At 40.6% G+C, this 27,692-nt stretch overlaps 1 protein-coding gene across 1 annotated transcript; it reads right to left on the reverse strand.

Annotated features, from left to right (window-relative positions):
* vwa5b1 (von Willebrand factor A domain containing 5B1) lies at positions 1–26,202 on the reverse strand. Its single transcript, XM_088408280.1, has 22 exons — positions 26,059–26,202; positions 24,293–24,435; positions 24,046–24,207; positions 22,694–22,913; positions 22,350–22,504; positions 21,843–21,974; positions 20,486–20,610; positions 18,072–18,248; positions 17,407–17,517; positions 15,353–15,555; positions 14,389–14,503; positions 13,689–13,874; positions 8,493–8,691; positions 8,166–8,362; positions 7,660–7,852; positions 7,222–7,515; positions 6,995–7,132; positions 5,851–5,976; positions 5,456–5,527; positions 5,032–5,101; positions 4,079–4,202; positions 1–3,644 (listed from the first exon to the last, which is right to left on the reverse strand). Exons 2-22 carry the CDS (start codon positions 24,429–24,431, stop codon positions 3,099–3,101), a joined length of 3,684 nt encoding a protein of 1,227 aa, XP_088264406.1. The 5' UTR covers positions 24,432–24,435; positions 26,059–26,202; the 3' UTR covers positions 1–3,098.
* Between the last annotated feature and the right edge of the window lie 1,490 nt (positions 26,203–27,692).

Consider the following 27,692-nt stretch of genomic DNA (forward strand, 5'->3'; position numbering starts at 1 on the left):
TATTTGTACAAATGTTTATTGTTAAAATTACTCTTTAACATGCACCTGTAGAGGCAGTTTGAGCATCAGAACAACTGACATTTTCAAAGGCACACATAGCAAATTCACTTAAAAATATACCTTGTCACCATAGCAGCGGCACACATTACTGCAACTACACCACAAAATAAATGGCACTGTATGACACTGCACTGACACCATACAAGACTTGTCATAGCAACGCTTTTAATTTTAACAACTCACAAAGTAACCACCCATGCACATGCAAGGGAAGTGATGCACTCAGCCACGGACAAGATAAATGGATACCTGAGAAAAGCAGCACTGCGATACAGAGGGAACAAAAATAATGATGAAAGGTGCCGGTGTCTCAGAGGAATCAAGAAATGCCCGACCACCCCACTAAAAAAAAAAGACTGTAGGCACAAACACATTTGCAATATAGGCACTTGTGGTAAAACTGTGTGTTGATAAATAAATACAGAAATCTTTGTAAAAACAAAACTCATAATACTGAATGGTGATTTATACCACCAAGTACTTTTCTGGTTGAGTGGTATGGATATTTTTTGCAACTAATATGATTATTATAAAAATTAATTTCTACATAACAGTCAAAAACATGTTAGGTAATGAATGCCAAACAGTGTCAGTCAACCTGTTAGTGATTTAGTTAGTTAGTTAGTTAGTTAGTTAGTTAGTTAGTTAGTTAGTTGATGGTTTTTCATGATTTCAGGATCTTTTGCAGGGTGTGGTAGGGGACTAAGTTGGTCCAGGGTCTCTAAGCGTACAATTCAGTTGAAAGACTGGAAAATACAGTACTAGGTACATTGTATTTATTGTTGGCCAAAAAAATTAGGAGGGTTTTATGACCGAGGGGAAGATTTTAAATGTGACTTGAGTCACACTATTGCATCCCTCACGCTCTAATTTGGAATTAGATATTTGGAGGGAAAAATGTGTGCAATAGCTATTGACAAGTGGGATGCAGAATGCTTTCAACGTCAGAATCCTGACCATCATTTTTCTTTATGTTTTGACATCTTTGTTTCTGTTTGTATCATCTGCCTTACAATTTGGGTGTTTTTATTTTAGCTAATTCTTTGGAGGGAAGGTATAAACCATCGAGGAATCATTATTTAAACTTTAAAGGTATACTTGGTTCAATTACTCTTTTGAACCTGGGATGTTTGTAACTAAGACAATGAACACTGGAGTTTCTAGTTGAAGCGTGTCGCTTTTTTTTTTAACACTTATGATCAGGTTTATTTCATGGGCCTTTTTTATTGTATTGGGCATCCCACCTTTCAATAGCCAAATGCACTGTTGTCGCACCTGTCACATTTAAAGCCTTCTCCTTGCTCCTACAATCCCTCATTCAAAAATGTTAAAAAAAAGAAGATGAACGAGAATGAGAGAGAGAGAGAGAGAGAGAGAGAGATGAATGTTTTACCACTGTTATGTTTTTCTCATGAGTGAAAATGGCAGCAAACGATGACATTGTTTTTCTTGGCTTGTTTTGCTACTTGAGTAATTGTTTACATTGACAATAGCTCATATTTGTTCGTTAATTTACAAGTATATTATTAATTCCTGCATAAGAAGATGAAGACGCCCGTTAGGTATAATTACATCTTGGAACTTTTAAACTACGTGTAAGCATGGCTGAAACAGTCAAAGCAGTGCTAATGATCATGAAAATTACATAGTACATATAGAGAAGAAAAAGCTAAAACCAAGGGCTTTTCTTTACACTTAAAATATACTGTTTGATGATGCAGCGCTTTAACTCCTGAAAACGCAAACACTGAAAGCGCGGGATGAGAACATCCACATTCACAAATCTTCACGTGTTCAAGTAGTTTACAGGTAAGACAATAGTTAACCACAGCGCTGCTGTTGAGTTTGCATGTTTCCATCCAAGCACATATTTACTCCACCACTAATGTTACAGGTGACTCATGATGGACATTCAACAAATTACTTTGAAAACAAACGGTTGGAGTTTGTGCGTGTTGTTTCTTCTCAAAGGGATGTCGCCAACTCCTGGAATGCATATTACAATGTGTCTTTTCTGTAGTTCTTGGCAAATTTAGTTTTCTTTTTTTGTCATAGCCAGCTTACTCCAGGTGAAAGGCGGACTATACCCAGCAGCCAGTGACAGGGCACATATGGAAACAGACAAACATTCCGACTAGGGTTGCAAAATTCACGAAAATTTTCCAAATTTGATGATTAATAGGAGATTATGGGTTTAAAAAAGAAATTAAAAAGAAACAAAAGTGGACTTTACAAGAAACTTAAACATTGGGGGAAATATATTGAAGAATAATCTTGGCTAAGACCAGAATTAGTGCAAATACACTTCTCAGTCACATGCACATCTCTTTGAAGACAGTGGGCTTGCTGAATGGTGAGTTTTGTGAGGCAAGTGTTGTTGTTTTTTGTTGTTGTTGTTTTTTTTTATATCAGGGTTCATTCAAAGTTGCAAAACAGATTTTAAACAGATTTTAAATCACAAGCTGTTTTTCTTGTTGTCATCATCATATTAAAACTTCTAAAACGGATTGCCCATTCCCTGTTCAGGCCCAGCCTTCACTTTTGTTTTATTTTTGTTTTAAAATTTTTAATTCCCATGAATTCCTAAAATTTGAAATTTCCCAGGAATGTTGTAACTCTAACTCGCATCACTGAGTGGAAAATGAACCCAACGGGTCTGCCCTTGAAGTCAGACGGTTGTACAGCTGCATCGTGAATAAAACGTGAAAAAATAGATTTTGTGTAAATGTACACAAGAATGCATTGCAGCAGAGGTGTTCAACTCATGAATGAATTGTACGGGGATAAATATTTCCGGGGGTCGTAGATCGGCAAGCGGTTCGATGAGAAGGCAAAGCGCTACCGATGGTAGCAAAGAGTCATTGTGTTTTGCACATTCTGCATGTAAATTTGAAATAAATCTCTCAGTGGAATGCAGCGTATGTAAACAAACTGACTCTGATATGTTTGGAGGCTACATACACACACACAATGAGCATGCACACTGCTCACAACACCGGCGGACTCCAGAGAGACAAGCGTAGGCAGTTGCAGCAGTGTCACACACTGCCTGGGTTATAACAGAGCATGTTGAGCTGCAAGTTGTCATCCCAGTGTCTGAGGATGATGAAGAGCTGGTTGGCCGCTGCCTTGACCGAGGCCACGTCTCGGCCTTCCGGAATATCCTGGCCACTGAGCCACATGCTGGCCTTGGCAGCTACCAGCTCCCACTCGATGAAGTAGCTCGCGGAGCTGTGCTCCAGCCAGGCCAGGGCCACCGCCGTAGCCCACACCAGGCTCTCCGGGTCCAGCATCCTCCTTTGCGCACCGCTGAGCGAGACGGTTTCCACAGCAACCGGTCCGCTGTCAGCCTGATTCCTGCCGGATTGGAGCGGGTCTTTCGGACACGTTTGTGGGTCACCTGGTGACCCGGACTCATCTTCGCAGCTCTCTGTGCGCCAACCGCTTGAGTGTGACGAGTGTCCAAGGCTGGTGCGATGGCTGGTGAAGGGGGACGTCCACTTGAGCTTGTCCATGGGCACGTTGATGATGTCACACAGAGCATGGTCAAGCGGGAAAGCGCCGCACGCCAGCTGCAGCAACACCTGTGGAAGACCAAATACCATTTTTAGTTACAGCTACTCCCCATTTATCATGGAGAATACATGCAGACCCACCAGCAACAAGTGAAAAAAGCAACTGACTAAAATTGAGTTTAGCACAGGAAAGGCTCGCGGACTACATGGAAACAGCCTAAACTGACTCACAGCTGTCCAAGCAAGAGGTACGGTTTGATATGCATTTATAAGGACGTGCAAGATCTCCACTTGCAGATGATATCAAGTTGGCCACTGTCAGGTGGGCACTTGGAGATTGCTTTCCACCCCCTATCGTGCAGCCGTGTCACATCCACCCCCACCGCTCCCCGATAGCCGTGTCACAGTAATTTCAAAAAACATTTTAGACAATAATAATCATGTATTCAATGCATTCAGAGGATTCGATGCACGCTATTGACACATATAGATCAAATACCCACCAGGGGAATGTAGTCCTTCTTCTCATTGTCACTCTCTGCCATAGAATCACCCGATTTGCTGTGGGACCGGCTCATGAAACCTTTGGCAGCCTTTGTCAGGAGACGAGTCCTGCTGAGTGCCAACCTGGCCAAGGAGACGCAGGCAGACAAGTCGCGCTTACTTAGATTGGTGCCAGTTTACACAAGAATTCGTCATGAGGCAAATCAACAGTGTTGGGGGTAATTCATTACAAAATTAATGGAATTACTGTAATGCATTACTTCTAGCAGCAACCCCATTGGGTAATAGACAGTATTACACACACACACACACACACACACACACACACAAAAAACCCTGTAATATTTTACTTGGTACAAATGAGAGTAATGCAATGCATTACAGTGTATTTTTAGCCTTAAAGAGGTGGGGTTTTTTCTCTAAATTCGCCAAAACAGCGCAAGCTCAGAGGAGAAAATGTTTACTTGCTGTCGTTAGTTTCTGCTACTGCAGAAATGAATGCAGCAGCAACGTATGGAATTATATTTGCTGCACAATCACGAGCGAGCAATGTAAGATTTTGAGGGAGCAAAAATAGATTTTGAGCACAGAAACAAATTACTATATTGTCTCAATTGATAGAAATACCTTCTTAGTTTTTGTAATTTAAGGGTAAATCCGTCTCCTAGTGTCTTGTCATGTCTTTAAAGGTTTACAATACAATACAGATCAAAGTATTCGTACTGATTTTAGGCTTGAGCCAACCTTCCACTGGATGTGTCATGAGTGTAATGAGCTACATTTAGAATGACAAATCCATATTTTCAGTTATGGTGGCGAGAGTTTGCAATAGTAGTGGAATGCATTACATTTCAAATACGTACAGTAATCTTGTAATATAACTAATTATTTTGAAATGATAGTTATAAGTGATAAATGCTACTGCTTCACACACCCACTCTCTAGCACCTACCTGGCAGAAAAAAGACTATCCACAGACTTCTGAGACTGGTCTGATGTGACCGACGGACTCCTTTGAGTTCCTAGGAGATGATGAAGGAAAAACATCAATCGCACCATAAACTATTATGCCACACAAAGCATTTGTAGTATTTGCCCATTTGTTACATATGTGGCAGATGATAGGTTTTTGTAGCTCACGGTAACTTTGAGTCTACCGGCAGAATGGGATAATGCAAAGGCTCTCAAAAAGGACATTGTAACTGTACACATCTCTGTCATTTCACCTTGCGAGTAAAAATAAACTCAAGTTTCTTGTCTTCCGTCCTTTTGTGTTGTTTATTAAATGTTGAATCTGACAAAGTTGACAAAGAGTTTGTAATGTTATCCCTACTGGAATATTGTTAAAACCTGAAGAATTGATTTTCTGAAAGTACCTTCTGTGAAGTTACATTTCTCCCAGCTGGATGAGGACGGTGTGCTGCAGGGAGATATGCCATCTTCTATACCTGACGAAAGAATCCCCCCAAAATTGGACTTGGATTTGTGTTGTGACTGATTTGTCCATTATCAACACACACTCTAAAAACAGTTGGGTTAAACTGGGCGTGTGTGTGTGTGTGTGTGTGTGTGTGTGTGTGTGTGTGTGTGTGCGTGTGTGTGCGCGTGTCTGTGTGTGTGTGTGTGTGTGTGTAACTTCATCAATCAAACTAACTGTAACTTCAAGGTGAAGTTTTTAAAAACACACAAAATGTACACGTGCGTACTGTTATCAAGGGGCACGTACAGTAATTGAAGTGGCTTTGGCTACTTGAAATTTAAACCAGCGTACTGTTACATAAGACGTCTTCAGCTTCTTCCGAGACACCACCAGACTGAGAGCGGCCCAGTCCGATGGTATAAGCTTGGCTCTTCCTGCTTCCAGAACTGGAGCGTGAGCTTCTTTTCAAACCATCTCCTGAATTAGAGAAAAAGACCAAAAAAGGAAAAAGAACTTGTTAATAGATTACACTAGAGTTCCACCCTCTTACAAAGCTACGTCACCTTGAAGGGACAAAAACTAAATAAACAAAAGGAAAAAAATGCATGACATGATTAGGTGCTGAGTCCAGTGGCCATAGCCAATCACATTTAAATGAGGTTACTTGAAAGGCAGATTAAGTGGCTCCTTGCTGCCTTTGATGGAAAATTTGCCCATCGAGTTATTGCCATGTAACCCCAGTTAGAAAGATAATACAGATCAAACTTCAGTTGATTTATATGACAAAAATGCATGGATGATTAAATAGCTTAAGAAAATATTGAAAATGAATGAAAACCACTATGGTTACGTTAACGTTCAATACAACTATATCTTAAGGTGAACAATTTTAATTTGAGAAGTAATGTCATAATCTGTAACCAATGGATGACAATAGAAGTTATTTTTTTTCAAAGCAGTACATTTTAAGTGGCACTTTAAATTTCAATAAATTTAATGGGTTATCTTAGTGTGAGTTCAAACTAAAATGAAGCAAGTAATAATTGGTTTACTGTGCAAAATTAGATTAAACATTCAAAACAACAGTCAAACAAATCAAAATAAAATAGGATCAGATAAAGTACTGTCCTTAAAATCTTTTATTTAACTCCTTAAATCAATATAAGATCAGTTTGACAAAATGCCAAATTTTAAGGTACATATGCACATTAATGAATTTTTTTTAACAGTCTTGTCATTTCTTATCTATTTAATTTAGATGCTTACTGGCATCTAATAAATTAATTTTACTACTCATTGAATGTAGAACGGGTCCAGCAGCTTATTTCACTCTGCAATAGCGTAGGTGCAACAATTACGTAGACATCGCTCACTGAAACGTTTTCATAGACAGGAAGATATCAAACAATTCACTAGTAAAGCATGTCCAAGACTCGCAGACCCGTTAAGGTTGACAACCGTACAAATCAATGCTATTCAAGTCGATGCAACTCACCCAAGTTGATGTATTCGATACACGTTGGCAGATATTCATTTGTGTCCAGATCAACCGGAACAAAAGCAGTGTATTTGCTCAGTATGTTGCATGCTTTGCTGGTGTGAATGGCGTAAACGTGATACTTTCTGCCAGAACCTGCAAAATTAAGTAGTATTACATTATTATTGAACCTGATTATGCAAATCAGAATTCAACACTCAGACATGTATGTAACTTGGCCTCACCATGCTCGATGTCACATTCCCTCTCTGCCATATGCTCAAAGTCGTGTATGATGGAGTGCGCAGCCAGATGGTGGAAGGTCTCGTTCCATAGCTCCTCGTGAACCTTCTCCTCGCGCTCCCGCCCCTTCAGAAAGGGCTCAACATCAAAGAGCACCTCCCATTGGACAGCCTTTCCACAGAGCAGTCCTGATACCACGGCCTTGCACTCCCCTCGCTGATGGATCACCAAGCCCATGTCTGTGCTGCGACTCCCTTGTGGTGATTCAGCCTGACACACCTGGTGGCTGTATCCTTCTGCAATGAGGGACAACGATTACTAAAGTTATACATGCAAATTATCTGGCCTGTTTTGAACCTGATTACGCAAATCCGAGCTAGCGTTCGAATCAGAAGTTTCAATAAATATGAAATATCTGGACTTTGCCCAAGAAACCTTGCCTGTGTCTCCCACACTTCCTGAAGATGGACTGTCTGCAGATGATCGAGAACCATCCTCTCCAGCAGTGTTACGAACTGGGGCCGTTGTGTGCATTTCGGAGTCTGCCTCCTCTAACGAATGATGCTGAACCGGAACGGGAACACCTGCTGGCTGTTCTCTAAAAGGCGCTGTACAAAGACTCACCAGCTGGGGCTGAAAATAACATAAATGTGTGTGTGTGTGTGTATATATATATATATATATATATATATATATATATATATATACAGTATATATATATATATATATATATATATATATATATATATATATATATATATATATATATATATATATATATATATATATATATACAGTATATATATATATATATATATATATATATATATATATATATATATATATATATATATATATATATATATATATATATATATATATATATATATATATATATATAATAGTATTTTTTTCCCAATCAATATTTGTGTTAAGAGTGTAAAACCTGGTAGTCTCTCTTCCACTGGGCCTCATGCTCTGGGTTAATGTGTCCAATCAGTTCTTGGACTTTGGCTCGCCTCAGAGGATTCTTTGGCATGACGGAGGTGGGATCACTGGATGTGTACTTCTTTGCTGGAAAATGCTCGGTTATCTGATTGGAGCTGTATGCTCGCCTTCTTGCTGACATCTGATCCTCCAGTGCTGACAACGGAGCAGAAGGCCCAAGGAAGACAGTTAAGTGGAGACATGTCATGAAGTGGCCAATTGTATTGGAATTACTGTATATTGGCTCCCCTACGTTTCAAAAACGTCCACCACGTGATGTTCTTACCGCCATCATGTTCCAAAGCGACAGAGCTGGCATCCATCATGGGATCCTGGTTGGAGTCATGAATAGTCTCACTGGGTGTTTGTCTGTAGGATGCCTGATCATCAGCAGAGGCCTTTAGCAGGTCCTCGTCTTGGGAGTGATAGAAGACAGAGCTCCCAGAGCCAACAGAGCGCATCATGCTGTATCGTCGTCTTTTATCCTGTTGATCATGACAGGTGAGACAAGTGTGTTTAGAAGCCAACTTTCTGTTTGAGTGGATACAGAAGATGATGACAGTTCTGTTTGAATGAACCCTCATATGAACTTACATTTTTCATCCTTTCTATTTGTGTTTATTATTTTTGCTGTAATTTTGATGCTAAAATATCATCAACAAAGGAATGCAAAATCAACACACTGCTCTAGAATGTTTTAAAAGGACATAAAATTAAAGAAAAAAAATCATCAAATTTTAGTTTTTGTCCTTTAATGATCTAAGTCAACCTGCCGCCCAAGTCATTGTGACGCAATCTCATTTGCTCTTTCTGGGTAAACATAACAAGCAATCCAATTGGAGACCAAGCAGTCAATCAATGTACTTTTACTAGCTCTGATAGGCTGGATTTGTGGCACATTCGTAATGTGTGTGCCAAACTGAGCGCACAGAGAGTACATAACTCGAGCGAGCGGAGAGCTAGATGTTGGGCGAGGAGAGAGGGCTACTGTGAGCAAGCAATGAGAGATTCCAGGAAACAATTTTTTTTTCTGTGCCCAAAATCTTTCCTTGCTCGCTCAATATATTTGCTGTGATCAAAATCTATTCTTACTTGCGCAAAATCTTTCATTGATCACTCACGATTGTGCCTCAAATATAATTCCATAGCACAACTACTTACGTTTTAGCATACTTGCCCTCGGTGGAATTGTACAGGAAAAAAAAAATATATAACTTAAAAAACGACTGCTCTCCAATAATGCAAATTTATTGTGTATTTTTCTATTTGGACAAATGACAACAGTATAAAACAATATATTGTTACAGGTGGGTTCACTCAGGGGTCTTGCTCTCCGGTATCGGCCTGCTTTGTTTCTTTTTCCCCTGTGTTTCCTTGCATCTTTTTTTTAGGTGTGCCCCAGCAACACAAGGATTGGTCGGATCCAGGAAGGCCCATGATTGGCTGCTGTTCATCACACACCTGCTATATATTGAGCCGAGCTGGCAGACAACACTCTCGTCCTCCTTCACTCCCAACCAGCCACGCAATTGTCCTGTTATTTGTGGAAAACAAACAGTAGGGCTGATCCGCCGTTTTTGTTGTGCATTTTCTTTCCTCCTGTTTTTGGTGCTCGGGAGGTAAGCATATTGTCTTTTGGTTGTTTTGTTTGTTAGGTTAGTTTGGTTATTTCACAGACAGGATTGTTTTGTTTGTTGTTTTGGCCTTGGTTCACCCTGAGTTACTTGCTCCTGTTTTTCAGTAACCCTTTTTCTCATGTAAATAAATATATCTTCTTGGTTTTCCACACCTGGTTCGTCGGCTGGCTGCTTGGGAGTTGGGGAAGGCGGGGCCCTTTTTGCACATGTTGTGTCCTAGGCCCCTAGACTGGGACATAACATGATATGATATATATATATATATATATATATATATATATATATATATATATATTGTAAGGCAGTTCAGATGTTGGCGACCTATACTTGTGTATCAATTCTTGTTTTGGTTTTCCGAGCCAAGTTTGGTCATTGAATGCAACATTCGTGTCCAGTTCGCGGTTGTCATCGCGAGACGAGTTGTTGTTCTATGGTTGTTTTTTGGTACTCACGGCTCACTGCACGGATACTGCTCAGCGCTGTCTGTGCCCGAGCTAGAGGCCAAGAACAACGTAGAGTATGTTAACGAAACGTTCACTCGTGCGTGTAACTTGTGTGCGTATTGGAGACAAGTAAAGTGCACTAAGGAGTTATTTTTGTCGTGTGACTCTGTCCACCCACGCTTCGCCATCACACGTGGAAGGTAACAGCACGACAACTGGTGTCAGAAGTGGGATATTTCTACAAAATAATTCCGTAAAGAATCGAAAAGACTGTTTTCCTCTCCGCTCCGAACGGATTAACAACTGGAGTCGAGCTAAAACGCGTTGCCGTTCGTCTAATTGAACGTGGAAAGTAGAGGAGATCTTGTCAAGCTGTCGCAGCGTCGCTGCACACAACTTCCGGTCCGCCCCTTCACGATAAGAGCGTGAGCGGAAGTAGCGACGAAGTGGACATAATACACAATAAAAACTGAGCAAAAATGACGGAGGAATTACAAGGCGCAACAGCAAGCCAAGCAGAGGCGGATATAGCTCCAAAATGGCTGCAAACTCTCTTGGAAACTCAGAACCAACAAGCAAGACACCTTCAAATGATGTTGGCCCCTGTCCTTTCACATATAACAGGACAACCAACCACACCACAGATCCAAGCATTACTTGCTACTGCACAAGGTGGAGAAGACATTAATCCAATGCAGTCAATGGAGGAAAGCCATTCATTTGAACCAAGTGCATCTATTCATGGACCAACCAGGCCAAGAGATCGTGTTCCTTTTGCAGCCGAATTGGAAGTGATAAATCAAAGATCTCGAAGCTCAAGACCATCAAGGCGAGTTCCGGACACTGACAATAGACGCCCAGAAGTGAGAGACACGGAGCACGAGACCTCACATACCCACACCACCTATGGAAGCAGGGAACCTAATACTGGAGTCTATTTTAACAACATGCCAGAACCTCAAAGACCTAAATTAGCCATATTTGATGGAACTGATGACTGGGACTCTTTCTTAATGCCATTTGAACGCCAAGCCAGAAAGTATGGATGGAGTACCTTGGAACGAGTGGACAGGCTGCATGAATGTTTGAGAGGCGCTGCAGTGCGGTATGTCTGCTCACTTCCTGAGCGCACGAGGGAAGATTATGTTCTACTTGTAGAGCAACTCACCCAACGTTTTGGAAAAAAGGATCCACCAACAACAATAAGGAGGAAGCTGGGAGAACTGCGTCAGGGCCGTGAGACATCTGCTGAATTTGCTGAGGAGGTGAGACGCCTTGTCACACTTGCCTACCCAGGAGTTGATCTTCAGCTTCAGGACCAGCTGGCAACCGATGCTTTTCTTAAGGGCTTACGGAACCAAAAGGTGGCCTATGAAGTCATGAACCGTGAGCCAAGCTCTTTTGTTGACGCACAAAAGTTTGTGGAGGCCCATGAGCATAACTTCAAAGCCACAGTGGGCCGTGAAACTGAGCTAAGGAACCGAACCAGGCGCATCGCATGGGTTGATGAAGGAGACATGCTTGAAGATACTGCTGCGATATCCCGCAGGGTTCAGACTCCTCAGTATGTCACTTTTGACCAGTTTGTTACGCTAATGAATGAAGTGAAATCTCTTGCTAACAAATTCGAGAGTCTGCAGCTGCAAGTTGGGAATCTCCTGTCTCTAAATGCAGGACACCAACAACCCAAACCAACCCAAAGCCAAGGTCCAGAACGAAAGCAAAACTACCAGCAGCTGCAACAAAGCAGAGGACGTTCGCAAACACCCAGCCCAAATCGTGCGGTAGCTGGCCCGTGTTTCAAGTGTGGTGAAACAGGACACTTCAGAAAAGACTGTGTTACACCAATTAGCCCTATGACTGCACATAAACATGGCGACAAGCATCAAGAATTCCAGCTGCAATCGGATGGCGGTTCACACAACTCAGTTGTAGACTCAGATCACCAGTTACAAGGCCGGCAGATTGGCTGCACCATAAAGATAGGTGAAAGTCTACAAATTCCTCTAACTATAAATGGCATTCCAACTCAGGCTGTTGCAGACACTGGAGCTCAAACCACTGTGATCTCAGAGGAACTGTACCAGCGTATCCTCAAAAGCAACATTGCACCAACTGATCTAAATGAGACCTATCTACTGAATGCAGGAGTTGGAGATGGCATGAAAGCTAAACATGGACTCAAAGTGACCTTTCAAATTGGATCCAAGACTATTCCCTGGGAAGTGCATGTAGCTTCCATAAGGGACCATGTTCTTTTGGGGCTGGATTTGATGAAGGCGCATGATGTTGTTGTCTACGCCCGTGGCAAGGTCTTCATTGGAAATGAACTTGTGCCATCAAAGATTGTGCGAGATGATGAATCGGACTACTGTGTGGCTAGAGTAACACTGGGACAAGCCATGACCATTCGACCTTCATCTGAATGCATCGTTTGGGTTTTGAGGCAGAGAAGCAAAGTCCTACAGCATTGCCAGCCCCCAGGGTTCCAAGACATTGACAATGACATTTCCCTACTGCCACTGCTGCTGCCATACGATCCAGGTGGGGAGTCCAAAGGTCCATGCGAGACGACCACATGTTCAATGGAGTCCAAAGGTCAATGTGAATTACCTCAGACCAGCAGCTCAGCCAAGAAGAAGACGAGGCGATACCAACTCATTGGCAGAGACTTTTCAAACATCAAGTGGTCGCCTAGTTCATAGACCAGAGAGATTTGGACACTAGTTGCAAGTAGAATAAAGCTAAATGTTAAGAGAAAGTTCACTAACACTCAGCAACTTTGATTACATTACCAGATACTGAAGGGACTCAGTATTCCTAAAGGGGGGGTAGTGTAAGGCAGTTCAGATGTTGGCGACCTATACTTGTGTATCAATTCTTGTTTTGGTTTTCCGAGCCAAGTTTGGTCATTGAATGCAACATTCGTGTCCAGTTCGCGGTTGTCATCGCGAGACGAGTTGTTGTTCTATGGTTGTTTTTTGGTACTCACGGCTCACTGCACGGATACTGCTCAGCGCTGTCTGTGCCCGAGCTAGAGGCCAAGAACAACGTAGAGTATGTTAACGAAACGTTCACTCGTGCGTGTAACTTGTGTGCGTATTGGAGACAAGTAAAGTGCACTAAGGAGTTATTTTTGTCGTGTGACTCTGTCCACCCACGCTTCGCCATCACACGTGGAAGGTAACAGCACGACAATATATATATATATATATATATATATATATATATATATTAAGGTTTTTGTACCAATGCCTTCAGGAAAGTATTTAAATGAATTGTTAGAATCAACAATAGACAAAAAAATAAATAAATAAATAAAACAGTTGACAATTAATGATAGGGAATCATAGTTGAATTTGCTGATTGTATGTATGACTGTCACAAAAAGCTTATACTTACAGATTTGGGGTTGGCATGGTATCGGGTGGTGTCACAAACCACAGCATACCCAATGAGACTGTCGCCGGGATACAGGAAGGTGTTGCCCACTGGTGAAAGTAGGACCTCTTTGGTCTCAGGAAAGAGCCAATCAATGGAAATGTCACTGAGGACTGGACACATGGTCTTCTTCAGAGACTTTATCATCTACAGAGACAATAATGTTGTTAGGAAGCAGGTAATCCATAGTTAGGTTTAGAAAACTGACTCGTCATGCATCTTTCCAGCAAATGGGGGCAAGAAGGCGTGCTAATTTCCGGTTGCTAAATTTAACATATGAGACAAGCTCTTTAATAATACTTGGTCTGCTTATATTGCATCGAGTTAACATCAATTATCCATTATATTACTTTCATTGCTCCAGTTACTACAGCTACAGTTACTACAAAGCGCCTGATTTCATTTAATGACCAAATTGCTATTTTTACACTCTATGCAGGTCCTTGCTAACGAAATTTGCATGTCTAATTTTGACTCCACTAAATTATACCTAAGTTTGACACACTCAACTAAACTAGTGATAGGTAGGTAGGTTGGTAGATAGATAGATAGATGGATAGATGGATGGATAGATAGATAGATGGATGGATGGATGGATGGATAGATGGATGGATAGATAGATGGATGGATGGATGGATAGAACATTGGGAGAAGGGCCTACCCTCGTTTGGAGCCTCTCGCCTTCTGCCAAGAATTCAGCTCTTCCTCTGGACACAGCTGCGAGTTCATGCACTAATCTTCTGCAGGCATTCTGCCCAATACCAAATGTAAAGCATCTGAGCAAAGACAATTTACAGATGAATGCTGAGAGATGATGTGGTAGAAAGCTGAGTCGATCAGCGATATAGTTGTCTGGTGATGTTACGTTAGTAATAATCTTTTAGGTCAAAACATATTGTGCTTCTGCTCTCATAAATAATCGCTAAACACACAATACCTGTTGAGGGTGGCACAGTTAAAAGTGTGTCAACCTCACAGTTAAAGGATTCTGCATTCAAATTTTGGGCAGGTGAGCAGACGGGTGGAAGGACCTACGTGTGATGGCACTGCTTTTAAGCATTATCTACACAAATTTTTGTTCTGGAAGAGTAAAATGCATTTGGAGCAGTTGAGGCTGTCTTTTCTGATAGTGTCCAACAGTGTCAGAAATACAGACAAAGACATACAATACAGGGGATGGGTTAAAACTGGGACAATATAGCAGAAATGTCACAAAATGGAAAGAGATTAATTGTCTGAACAGGCAACTTTCATGTGCATACCATTTGGGGACAATTGTTCGATAATAGCAATAAGACAAAGGCAGTAGGCCCATTCCATTTCCATAGCGACTCCAGAGAACAATTTAAAGACTTGCAGCCTAACAGCTAAACAAGATTATTTCCCCCGTTTGCTGTGAATCTTTTTTTTTTTTTTTTTGACGTTTTATTAGTCAGGATATTATTCCAGTTGCTTTTTCACAGATTGCATTTTGATGGAGGTAAAGCTCCATCGATTACTCCATGTTGCAATTAAATTATGACGATCCCTCAAAGATTGCCTTGAGATCAGTGAAAAACCAAAAGTCTTCATTGTGTAATAAACAAGCAGAACGATACAATGATGTATACATGCAGTTGACCTACCTGATATAGCGCGCATGACTGCGCACCAGCTCGATGACTTTGCCTGTGTTGCTCACTGCCCCATCAGTCAGTAGGAAAAGCAAACGAGGGTGTCCAGGAAACATCGGCTGTCTCAGAATCCATTTGAGGGGTGCCAGGATGTTTGTACCCCCCATATCAGCTCGGATCTTTCGCACATAGTCACAAGCCAGGGCAAGAGCTTCCTGGATCATGTTAGACAAAACCAGAATAGTCACCATTTATTGCTCCATTTGGGGTCATTTCAATTTACACCAATAGGAAGCAAAGGAAATGAGTGATTAGCATTAGTTCATCACAGCATGAAAGTACTGGGATCAAATTTGTATACAAGTGAAATTTTGTGTTCTTGTTACGTTCGTGTGGCTTTGTTTTAGGCACTTTCACTTCCCCAAAAGGCAAAAAATGGGGATAGGTGAAAGTACTCGGGGTTGCATGAGATTTTAAGAGGGTTTATGCAGGTACAGTATCAGCAAATCTATTTGAAAGAATAATTCTGTGAGAGGAACGGTTTTTCATTTCCAGTTACGAGCAAATGAATTGGAACATGAATCAATTTATTGCTAAATTGTGTTACAGTGACTCTTTTGCAAAATGTTGTCTTTAATTCTTTTTGTTAAATTTTAATGGCTGTGCATTGTAATCGGTGATGCAATTTTTTTCCAGATGCACCAGAAATGAAATAGATGATGTTCCACATCGGTCTGCTGGAGTTGCTGAACCAAATACACCGACAAATATACGTACTGTAGGTCCAAAGTTTAACAAATCAGACATGGATGGCATTTTTTTCATTCAAAAATGGTTTGTGTTGGTTAGGGAGTACTTGGGAGAGAAAATATTTTACAGTTTGAGAACCAGTGCAGAGAACCTAGAGAACTTAGTTTATCCCTGGGAGTCAAGAAATGAGCAACAAGCAACAACTTCATGTGCCCTTTCAAGTACAAAACCAATTGTGACACTTTTCATCAAAGAATAAACCATAATCAGTGTGTTACACCCAGCCAAGGGGAACTGGGATATAACGTGTGTGCTTCCCGTCCGTACCCTCACCACCAGAAAAAGCCCGTGAAACCAAAGTTGTTTAGAACAAAAACAGCAGCTTTTATTGTCTTCGGAGGGAGAGCAAACAAACAAAGTAATAAACAAAAGATCATCTGAATTCCTAACTAACTAGCCAAACAAAAGGAAACAAATGACAATTGGCTCACTAACTACCTAACCCAAAAACAGGAGAAAAAAGGTTAAACCAAAACGGCGTCTCCCTCCTACTACTGCTCAATCCACAGATTCTCATAAACACAGCGAGCAACACAGATGCACACGAACAATTTCTGGGGTGGCTTTTTCTGGCGGTGGGATGACCGGAGAGAGAGAGGGAGGGAGAGCTTGATCCGTGGACTGTTTAAATAGGGCAGCAAATCAGGAGAGCCAGCCAATGGGATGACACCACCTGCACATAATTGACACACTCCAACCAAAAGGCACTCATGCACACTCACCCACTCACACACACACAAACCAAAAGAGAACACAGCAGAACATACAAAAGCTACATATGACCCACGGGTCATAACACAGTGTCAGTAAACCTGTATGTTACATTCTCTGACAGCTATATGTTGTTTACTATTTACGAACACAAGCATGCTAAGATTACTGAAAATGCTGAAGAGGAAGGAGGGAGGAAGATAAAAATCTAATTTTTGACCATCTTATTTCTCCTGACACCTTCTTTGGGTTATAATATTTCCCTTTGTTTCTGTTCATAACGATCTTAAAAAGCTCCCATTTCAGTCATAGCTGAATCTGACTGATCCAAAATATGAAGCTGAGGGGATTGATGAAACAGTCCTGCAGTGAATGAACCTAATTTTACCCATTCAAGCATTGACATACAAAGACATACTATACAGGGGATGAGCAGTGGACCTCAAGCAGTGTTTGAGGCCTAAAAATGTTTTCTGTAAGGGTAAAAAAAAAAAAAAAAAAAACACAAAAAAGTCATAAGCATAACAAGAATTTTTCAAGATTACCTCTTCGTAATTCTGACTGCTGGAAAAAACTGATTTGAAGGTCGAGCCAAAGCTTACTAAGTTGAAGAGGCAGCCTGGTATGAGACTCTTGAGAATCACCACCATTGCCTCCTGGGACAGAGTGTGAGACATCAAATGTGTGAGCACGATGAAAAAGCTGCTCAGACAAACTACAGTATAATCTTGTGTTGACCAAAAAGAACTACACAGGATTTTAAACTGTTCCAGTGCACTCTGTTGTTGCATGGATCCAGATTATTTTATCGAAGTCAAATCAACACCTTTCTTGACACTATGTTTCTTACAGCATTCTTATTAATATTGTGTTTGCGGAGTATGAATTCAGCAGCAAAATCCAGCTTTTATTAGTCAACATGGAAGGTGTCCATTTTTCCACGAGCTATCGACTGAAAATGACCACAGTCGCTCAGGGCTCAAGTAAAGACCAATTAAAACTTAGCTTGCAAATGTCATACGGCCATATTCAAAAAACATGGGCTTCTCATATGGGCTGACATGTTTGTTTGTTTTTTCTGGTAGATTAATTTAACTCAACTGACCTTATTTTGGAAACTGGCTGTTTTCATGATCGTTTTCTATAATGCTTTCCAGCCAAGATTACGTTCAACCTAAAAAGTCACAAGATAAAAATAACTCCATGGTACCTTCACATGGTTGATGTTGACGCCGCTCATGCTGCCGCTACGATCGATGAAGAAAATATACTCTCCGTGTACTTTTCTTAGGTCAGAACTAACAGGCTTGAGGTTGGGACAAAAGTTGAGCATGACCACAGGGTTGTGGAGGATGTCCTTGTGCAGCCGCCTGTGGATGGCCTGCACCTATGGAGCACAGAGGAGACATTATGACTAACGAGTTCAAATGGCAGTCGCATACATGAAAGCAAAATTCCAGGCTGAGTGTAGTGGATCCATTAGCGAGTTTCCATGGAAACCCAGTTTAATGGTAAAGATATTTGTGCTAAAGTGCGAAGGGTCATTATAATGCACGGGTGAAAGCAATCATGAGGTGTTGTGATGTTGACATATGTGCTTGAGAAAACAACTGACAAGATTACTGCATTTACCGTAAATTACCCTATTGTGGGACATAAATGTTGTGTACCAGTTCGTCTTAAAAAATAGGTCAAAGAGCATTTACAGACCAAGTGTGATCTACCGGTAGGTACTGCTGGATTTGACATGTCTACATTCTCAAAATGTTTTATTTGTTCAGCTTTGCATATTAATAGAGAAGAATTTGCTTATGTTTTTTGATGTTTGCAGAACACGGAGAACGACCCAAGGTTAGGAATCAGCGTGACTTCCGCGAGCTGACTCAGCGAGACAAGAAATCTGGCTTCGGAGACCTGACTCGGAGAGACGGGGAATTCGGCCACCTCTTCCAGTCTGTGTTGTGTCAACCCTTGAGAAACGATCGACGGAATGATCATCATACATAAGTGCTGTTGTATAGATGTTGTGCCTTTCTACTCGGCTCAGGGAGAAAGGACCAGATCTGTGACTTCCGCACCTTATTGAACTTTAGAGAGGTAAGACTCGAATCAAAATTGCAATTGACGGTCAAAGTTTTCTCGGAGATTACGAGAATTACGAGGATTACGAGAATAACGGAGATTAATTGTTCATGCAGTTTTTTAGCGTAGGACCAGGGTCGGTAAGGACTCACCCCAACATTTTAACAGTACATTGCACATTATTGCACATTATTGTATTTTAAAGGAAATAATGGTTACAATTATAATAGTTGTTGCAATACTTAAGTAGGTCAAATATAGAAGAAGACTTGTTGTTTGGTATTTGAGCACAATTTTTGTGAGCACATCTATATTGTACAAATAGCGTTCTGTCTCTTGTTAGCTGCGCAAGAAAATGTCAACTCGTCGTCGGAGTGATGCAAGTCTTCTTCCTGACTTTTGCTGAGGTAGCCTTGAAGGGGGCATGGCTCGGCGGGGGAGTTTTCACCTACCAAGGGCAACCGGAAGGTCGTCGGCTCGCTCCCCAATCCTGGTGACCAAGTGGATGTGTCCTTGACCAAGACACTGAACCTTCATTTGCTCCCAGTGAACCTGGCAGCACCCTACACAGCGCCAGCTGTCACTGGCGTACAGATGTTTGAGTGAAGTGGGAACGTGAGTCACACGGTGTAGAAAGCACTACTATAAAAGTTGTCAGAGAAATCTCTAAAAGAAGACTAGGACAAGCCTAGCTGCTAAGCAGCAAAAAGAGTAACTCAGACCAGCCAAGATTGACTTTTCTATACCATGGTAGAGGGAAAAAGCTTGGACGAACGAACGCGTGCGTTCCCCGGCACTAATTCAACCGCTCAAGCGCCTCCGCCTGGTTTTTGTTCATTCAGGAAAGTATTGCACATTTCAAGACAAAAAGAGCCAGTCGGGCGCCACCAACAGCTGGGCCAAGGTCCCAGCTCACACTTTCCTGCGTCAACAGCTTTATCTAAGGACTGGGGCGAGATGAACTCGGACTTCACACATGGATAGCAATGCACACTATTCTAAACAAGAAATAAGCACATAATGATAACAAGCTAATATTTGATTTCCTTCACAAAAGTCCACTCCATTTATAGCAATAAATAAATACAGTAAAATAACAGTTCATTCTGCAACTGTGAACTCATCAAATATGTAATAGATGCTTAACAATTATGCAAAACAAAGTGTAATAGAGTGATGTATACGAATTTTACTTATCAATATAATAACTGATAACATAAAGGATGGCTGTAGAGTTTGTACAGTAAGTTTACCTATGATTTAGACTTTAAAAAAGTAACATGAAAAGGAGATTGTTGAGCAGTTTTCTGAGTACTTTGAAAACATCTATTGCACTGTGAGATCTGTTATTGTGTGATTGACAATCGCGGGAGCGCATTACACATAACCTCACGTTTTTTGTTTTTGTTTTTTGCAAATGTATGCTGTTCCAGCTTCATAATGGGCAGACCATCGCTTTGTATTGTCTAGTGAGAGACATTTATCGAAATATGGATCTCATCAGCTCAGGCACGAAGCTCAGCTTCTGGGTTACATTCTTACCTTCCTCTCATTGCTGGAATCCTTCTTGGTGGCCTTGATGAAGTCGCTGCGTCTGTGTATGAATTCATCATACTCGTCTTGTGTCATGTCTCCACTCTCTATGAGCACTTGAGGCACGTGAGGTTCTGCGGAAAACCATATTGGATTGAGGTGAGTCAGTCAAGAATTAGAATAGTTTGGATACATTTGGACAAAATGGTGGAAAGTTTTCTAATAATTTAATAATTTCATTTTCTAATTGTTTTCTAACATGTATTTTTCTAATATCACCACCAATCACAGCTTTAGAGTGTATATGCAGCCCCGGTAAGTAAGATATCTGATTATTCTGCAAAAATTGGAGTATGGTACATCAGTTTTCCCCATGTTCATGTTCTTTTTTTAATTCGTGTAGGTTGTTCAATTTCCAGCTTTCCAGAACTTTATTTCAATAAAAAAAAAAAAACATTTGGATCTTTAAGCAAGTTGCAGCATTTATGTACACATTTGGGGAAATAACCTGTCCTCTGTTATTCATTGAAAATATCTGTTGTACTCAGGCCAATGACACATTTCATAATAAAAATATGTCGTACATCATTTTGGTCAAACTTGAATTTCATGTTTTCAAGTAATCTCATACTGTTTATCTGTGTAGTTCAATAGATAGCTGATTGAAAAGAAAATGGAGTGTCAAACATTAAGTCTGGTATGTTTTAATATTACTACTATTACTACTGAGGTTTCAATTCCCTCTTTTTTTTTAATAGAAATAGCAACATTTGCTAGCTGATCATGACAGACACATTAGACAAGGCTCAGTTAAACCAAAGAATATTAGAACTTGTTCATCATCTATCTATCTATCTATCTATCTATCTATCTATCTATCTATCTATCTATCTATCTATCTATCTATCCATATATATATATATATATATATATATATATATATATATATATATATATATATATATATATATATATATATATATATATATATATATATATATATATATATATATACACATCTGGCCATCCATTTGTCCATCTATCTACCTATTTGGCTGTCTATCAATCAAAATCGTTGGCCTGGAGGTTGGGGGGCATGGCCAGCAAAGCCTTCATGACACGATTTCAGATTAGCAGAGACGGTTTTTGCTTCTGCGACCCTGTAGGTATGAGATGACACCAGGAGAGAGAAAAACAACAAGAACCTGGAGCGTCTCGCCCACACAGTGAAATCCTCAGATAGACTAACTACAAGGACTTTGTTGTGGCGCTTATGCACTCAACATGTAAACAAATGCTCCATTGGTGGCCTGAAGGCAGCTTGGAGAAATGCTAAACCATCTTGAGTGTGATCTTGTAGACATACCGCTAGGGTAGATGAGAATCTCAATAGGACAGTCGTAAGTGTACTTGTCTGCCAAAGTGATGACCACACTTGTGGCTGAGCGGGCCAGTGGGTCAGCGTCGGCTCGGATAGCGTGTGATGGGCTCTCCACACCTACACAAATATCAACAGATGCATCGCTTTCCTAGTTTGTCCTTAACCTTCAGTTCTTACTTCAACATAAACATTAAGTACCATGGGATTTTTTTTCTTTTTTTTTTTTTTTACATGGAAACAAACAACATATTGAAAGAAAAGTATTTATTTTTCCTCTCAAGTTCAGAAAGTGCAAAAGTCAGAGTATGGATAAATTGTGCACTGGTGGCTTATGCACTCAATTTTCTAGATTAGCATCGTTGTTATTTTCTATTATTACCTTCATTCAGATTGTGTCCTAACCGGCATGTTGATTTTTATTTTTTTTTGTACTGATTTCTTGTTTATTCGCACAGAAAACTAATCTTCAACCAGGATTTTTGCTCAACTGACCTGCGAGAAGGTAGGGAGCTCGTATTTCTAGTTGGAAGTTAAACTGATAGTCCATGGAGTTGATGGCTTCGTCTTCCAGGAGGGCAAACAAACAAAAGTGCGCTGAGGTGGGAGCATGATCATGTGGGCAGGTGCCACAGTGATGTTTATCTCGCCTAAAAAAAAAAAAAAAAAAGAAGCATTGAAAAGAAAGACACATGTTTAATCATGAACACAGTCACTGAACTAAATGATTAGTTAATAAACTGAAATACTGCATGAGACTAAAATTCTGACATTTGTTTGGGACTTGAATTTAGAAAGAGAAGGTGCTTGTTCAGTTATATCTATCTGAGTCTACTTACATTCTGGAGAAGTTTGGGGACAAGCCTTGGTCCTCATTAAAGCTCCTTTGTACGCGGGGTGTGCACACTGGTGGCGTAGACACACTGATGCCCCCACTGGCCTGAGTGAATAGCTCACAGGAGGTACTGACCAGAATTTGCACCGTCTCCAAAGGAGGAATGACCCCCAGGTTTACTACTAGCACTGTCCTCTCCAAATCTTCATCCAGAAGTATATGTCCTAGAAGACCAATTGGATTAGTTCTCTTCAACTTGACTTGTTATATTTGGCTCTATTTCCATAAAAAGCATATCCATGCCATTGCACAAATGCTGGCATATCTTGATTTGTTCCTCAGCATAAGGTTTGTGGTATGTATTTGCCAATTTGGCAGACCTGAATGGGCCAGTGCAACTAAAAGAGTGACTTGGAGATGTACCTGGTGGGGTGACCTTTTGGTGACAGAAAGTTGAGGCCTTCCCAGACGGAGTCTAGCCCAAGATAGACAGCTGGTCTAGCATGATTTCATATTTCTAGATATGTGTAGTATATATGTGAACAGTGGGCATCAATCTATCTGCATCATTGTGTTTTATTTTTGAAATCATCCCAAAGGGTGGCACAGCTATGAGAGGTTTACACCAGTGGTTGAGGATGGAATTGGGCTCTCCTGGTACCACTTTCACAGTGTAGATGGCCTTCTGCCATGTTGAAATTTGTCTTTAAAAGTATTTGCAATTAACTGAGTCATTTTTATTGACCAACTCCAAAGCAGTGCAACCTTCCCTCTTGCCTTCAAAATGATCAAAATCGAGTCAAAACCACCAAATTCATAGCACAGGATTTACACCAGCCATGAAAATAGAGCCCATTTAAAGCCAGGTTACACATTTTCCATTTAAAAAAAAAACATCACAGTGAACATCCCCAATTAAAAATGTCTCAAAAAGTTTCTGAGCTCTGAAAAAATGGATTTCTGTCTTGATTTACTCACAAATAGACTTAGTGTTGAACCTGGGCATGTTATATTTACTTGAAGCTTGACTTCTGTTGTGTGAACGGGGACGGTTTTATTACACGTCCTGCCACCTGATGGGCACAGCATGTATTATAACTTTGCCATTCGTTATTCTACTTTTTGTCACAGGCATGGATCTATAGAGCGCATTGGACAAATAAGAATAAATTGGATCATATCCCACTCCACCCAGCTTAGGGTTTTGTGATATCATTAGATAAATTCACAATGTTAAACAAGATAAGATGTATATAGGAATCAATCTGCCTCTAAACCTATTCATCCATTCTGAGTTATGCATGTACTGTAGCTAAAAAACGAAAGAAAATAGGCAGCAGAATATAGCAAACTTACCAACACCACACGGTGGAGCACTGTTTGGTATGCTGCACGAATTGTGGTAACAGTCATCAATCTTGGATTTGTCCTTGATTTGCAGCGTGATAATCTGATTGGAGATCATCGCCTCAAAGCCCACAACAATGTTTTTTTCCTCCAGTGGATAGATGAAAATACCTGCAAGGCCACCATTGAGGAAATAGAATAGGTCAAATTAGATCAGGTAATAACGCCTTTTCGGAGTATTTAAAAATAAAATTACCCTCAATGGCATGATCTTCAATATTTTCATATGTCATCAAAGCGGTCATGGCCTGAGTGTAGCCCCTGACGCAGGAAGTTATGTCTGAGACACTAAGAGGTAGAGCGCTACGATTCTCCTTGTTGATGAGTCCAGGCATTGTGCTGCAGGTAGGAGTATTACATTGTCAGTACATGATAAACGAAACACACCTGGTGCTTTGTCACTTGATGCCGTATCATGTAGGACAGCTTTGACTTTTGAAATTTTGTTCAGGAATATTTTGTTAGGTTGCATTCCAAGCCATACGGTTTCAAAGGCTTTTAAGTGCACTGGTTAAAATTTATATTGAGTGGGTTAGGCTTTATGGGTTGAATGGGCTTATCTACTACAGTCTAGTAGGTAGAGTGCATAAGAATTAATGAAATGAACATTGGAGCCTACAAACACACCAAAGGTGCGACGGGAAGAAATAACCAACACTGATTCATATGAGGAAGAGTCAAAATTATGTGTGCAAAAGGTAGCATTTCCAATTACTGACATGAATCAATAAACTCCCACATGGCTTTGTCCATGCCGCATCGTTGCTCATCTTACATCCTGCACCTGCAATCTAGGGTGTGCACACAACACAGCTCCATCACCGTGCTTGATGGGAACTTATGACGAAAGCCATTTCCATAGAGACGGTTCAGCTTGCTATCCCGCAGGCTGACCAAAAGTGAGCCAGCAGCGTTTTGTCTTCATAGCGACAACAGAAGACATCTGCACAGACCAATCAACTGGCACATCAGTTGAATTTACAGGCGCTTGTCACAGAGGCAATGCGGATGTAAGAGATGTGCTATCATAAAATGTTCATATTTAACAATACTATTGTGGGTGTAGAAATGACTGCAAACATTTAGCGCAATCTCTATTATTTTCTACCTTTCATATGGATAAGTGATAATAGAAATTGTATACGGCAGAACTTCAAATTTTACTGTGTCCGTTTGAGGTTCTGTTTATTTGTTCAAGTAGATGATGTATGTGTTAAATGGCGGAGCGGAGCCTATTCAAGCAGAGGTCACTTTCTATTACTATTACATACAGTGTAATATACAAATATTCTTCTTTTTGTGGTGCTCATTGTGGCCTTCCCCTCAGTCACCAAAAGAGAGCCTTTTAATCTTTGTAAAGGCAGAACCACATGTGTATACAACTATTGTATTAGATTTAAACAGCTTGTGCAAGTGGCCTGAAGATGTGGTAGATTTGTTATTGTATTTGTCAAAAAAAGGACTTGCAATGAGAATCCAACTGCCAATAAATGACCTCCATTGCACAAAAACATCACAAATCATATAAAGTTCATAATTCATGTGTTTTTTTTTCTGTTGCCAAAGATGGCTATTGAGCATCATCTCAGTTTTAGGTCTTAAGCGTTTTTGGTGTCTGTCTCATTACCCCTCTTGCTCAGCTGACTCAATTTGCCCCTCCAAAGACCCCATCCCACACATAATAACACACACACACACACCAACTCTCAGGGTTTTATAGCAGTATCGTCACAGTGCTTAGAACCCATTAGTGTCAAAGCAGCGTGCTGCTGCTGTGGTAACCACCTGTTGAAAAGCATCTGGATGAAGGCTACAATATCAAGACGGACAACAGACCGCCTTTAATCATCTCCCTGACCTTTTCTACCTTATTCCACGCAAATGCGACCGAGTGAGAGGGAGCAAGAGCGAGACTGCACATATTTGCTCATTCAAAGCCAAACGAGACCAGCATAGTCTTACCTTTCATCAGTGTCAACTGAGCCTGCACTGAGGAGCTCTCTGACTCACAAGTCCACTTATAATCAAAGATATCTTCCCTCTTCGCCAACCACACGCTCTCAGCCGTGCGTTTGGTTCCACAAGGAAGAGGACAGATGCTACAGGTGGTGGCAGAAGCCAGCCAGTTTGTGAGAGAAATGGAAAGCTGCTGCAGCACTTCACATCACGCACGACAACATGTGCTTAAAAAATGCTTCACTGATGCTCCCCTCCTCCTCACAGTGCTGGAGAGAGAGAGATAAAGAGGGTGGGGTGTCTGGGGGGGAATCTGCGATGCATTTTTCTCTTCATGCCTTGAGAATCTCACAAGCCACTGATTCATTTTCAGTCATATTAATGAGAAGAGTAATCAGTTATAATCCAGGATGGGGGAGGTGGGTGTCAGGGAGATGCATGTTTGTTTTTTCCTTGTAGAGTACAAGGGAGGTTCTTTGTTGGGAGTGAAGCTCAGCATGACACTGTACTGTGATTTTTTTTTCAAGAGCACATCCACTGGAGTTGTGATGTTTTGTAAATAAAAAAATGTTCATTTTTAAATTAATTTAAACCTATATTTACTTGAATACACTTCAAAGACAATATATTATTTCATGTTCAAACTGATTGTTATTTTGCACGCATTTTTAATTGAACAAGTTAATTGAACCTGTAACAATTTCCCCAAAAATCTGTGTCAATTGCAAGTTCACTACTGTTTTACCCCACTTTAAAAAAAATAAGAATAACATTCAAGAAGCATACAGGATCTGAAGAAACTGTGAGAATTCCTTCCCATTCTTGCCTGATGTCTTTTGTCATATTTTATGCTTGATAATGCAGACAAAATCATTCTGAGGAAGGTCTGGCCTGCTGGAAGACCAGATTAGTCATACTTATACTTTTACAATGAAGCCACACTTTCGTAACGCACGGCAAGCAGCTTGGTATTGTCTTGCTGAAATAACCGGGGGCATCACTGAAAGTGAATGGCAGCATGCGATTTATGACGGCAGCAATGACAGATGTGGTCAAACGGCCGAACCGTTCAAAGGCAGCATTGCAATATAAAGAGAATCATAGTATAGCGCTTATGCATACACAAACGAAGAGGGGTGTACAGAGCATTAGGGAGATTTTTTTTTTTTTTTTTCTCAAAAGTTCAACTTTACTTGAGTGACACTAAACCCTATACTGGACACTGCAGCCGCTTTCAGCCGATAGTCTAAACAGGCAAAACGGCCAAAAACCTTTGTAAATTAAATTTGAAGGTACCCTAAATTTCTCTTAAATCCTGAAAATTCTCGCCTATTTAGGACTTAAAAATAGAAAATGAAGGCTGGTTTTGCCTGTTTAGAAACCGAAAGTGGCCACTGTTCCCAGTAAAGGGTTAAAGTCATTCAAACGGGGCAAAGTTAAATCAGGCGTCTTTAGCAAATTAGATAGGCAACCTGCTAGGTTGTTAATTTGCTGTGAGTTTTCTCTTGATTTCGCTTGGCTTCATTTCTTTAAATGACACCCTTGGAACACATAGTAGTTGAACTTGGTTGAAAGACCACAGGGTCACATATAGACTGCTAGTCACATATAGACTCCCCCTCTACGCACACACACACACA

The sequence above is a fragment of the Hippichthys cyanospilos genome, chromosome 2, assembly GCF_059441005.1.
Source record: "Hippichthys cyanospilos isolate Australia breed blue-spotted pipefish chromosome 2, RoL_Hcya_1.0, whole genome shotgun sequence".
NCBI lineage: Eukaryota > Metazoa > Chordata > Actinopteri > Syngnathiformes > Syngnathidae > Hippichthys > Hippichthys cyanospilos.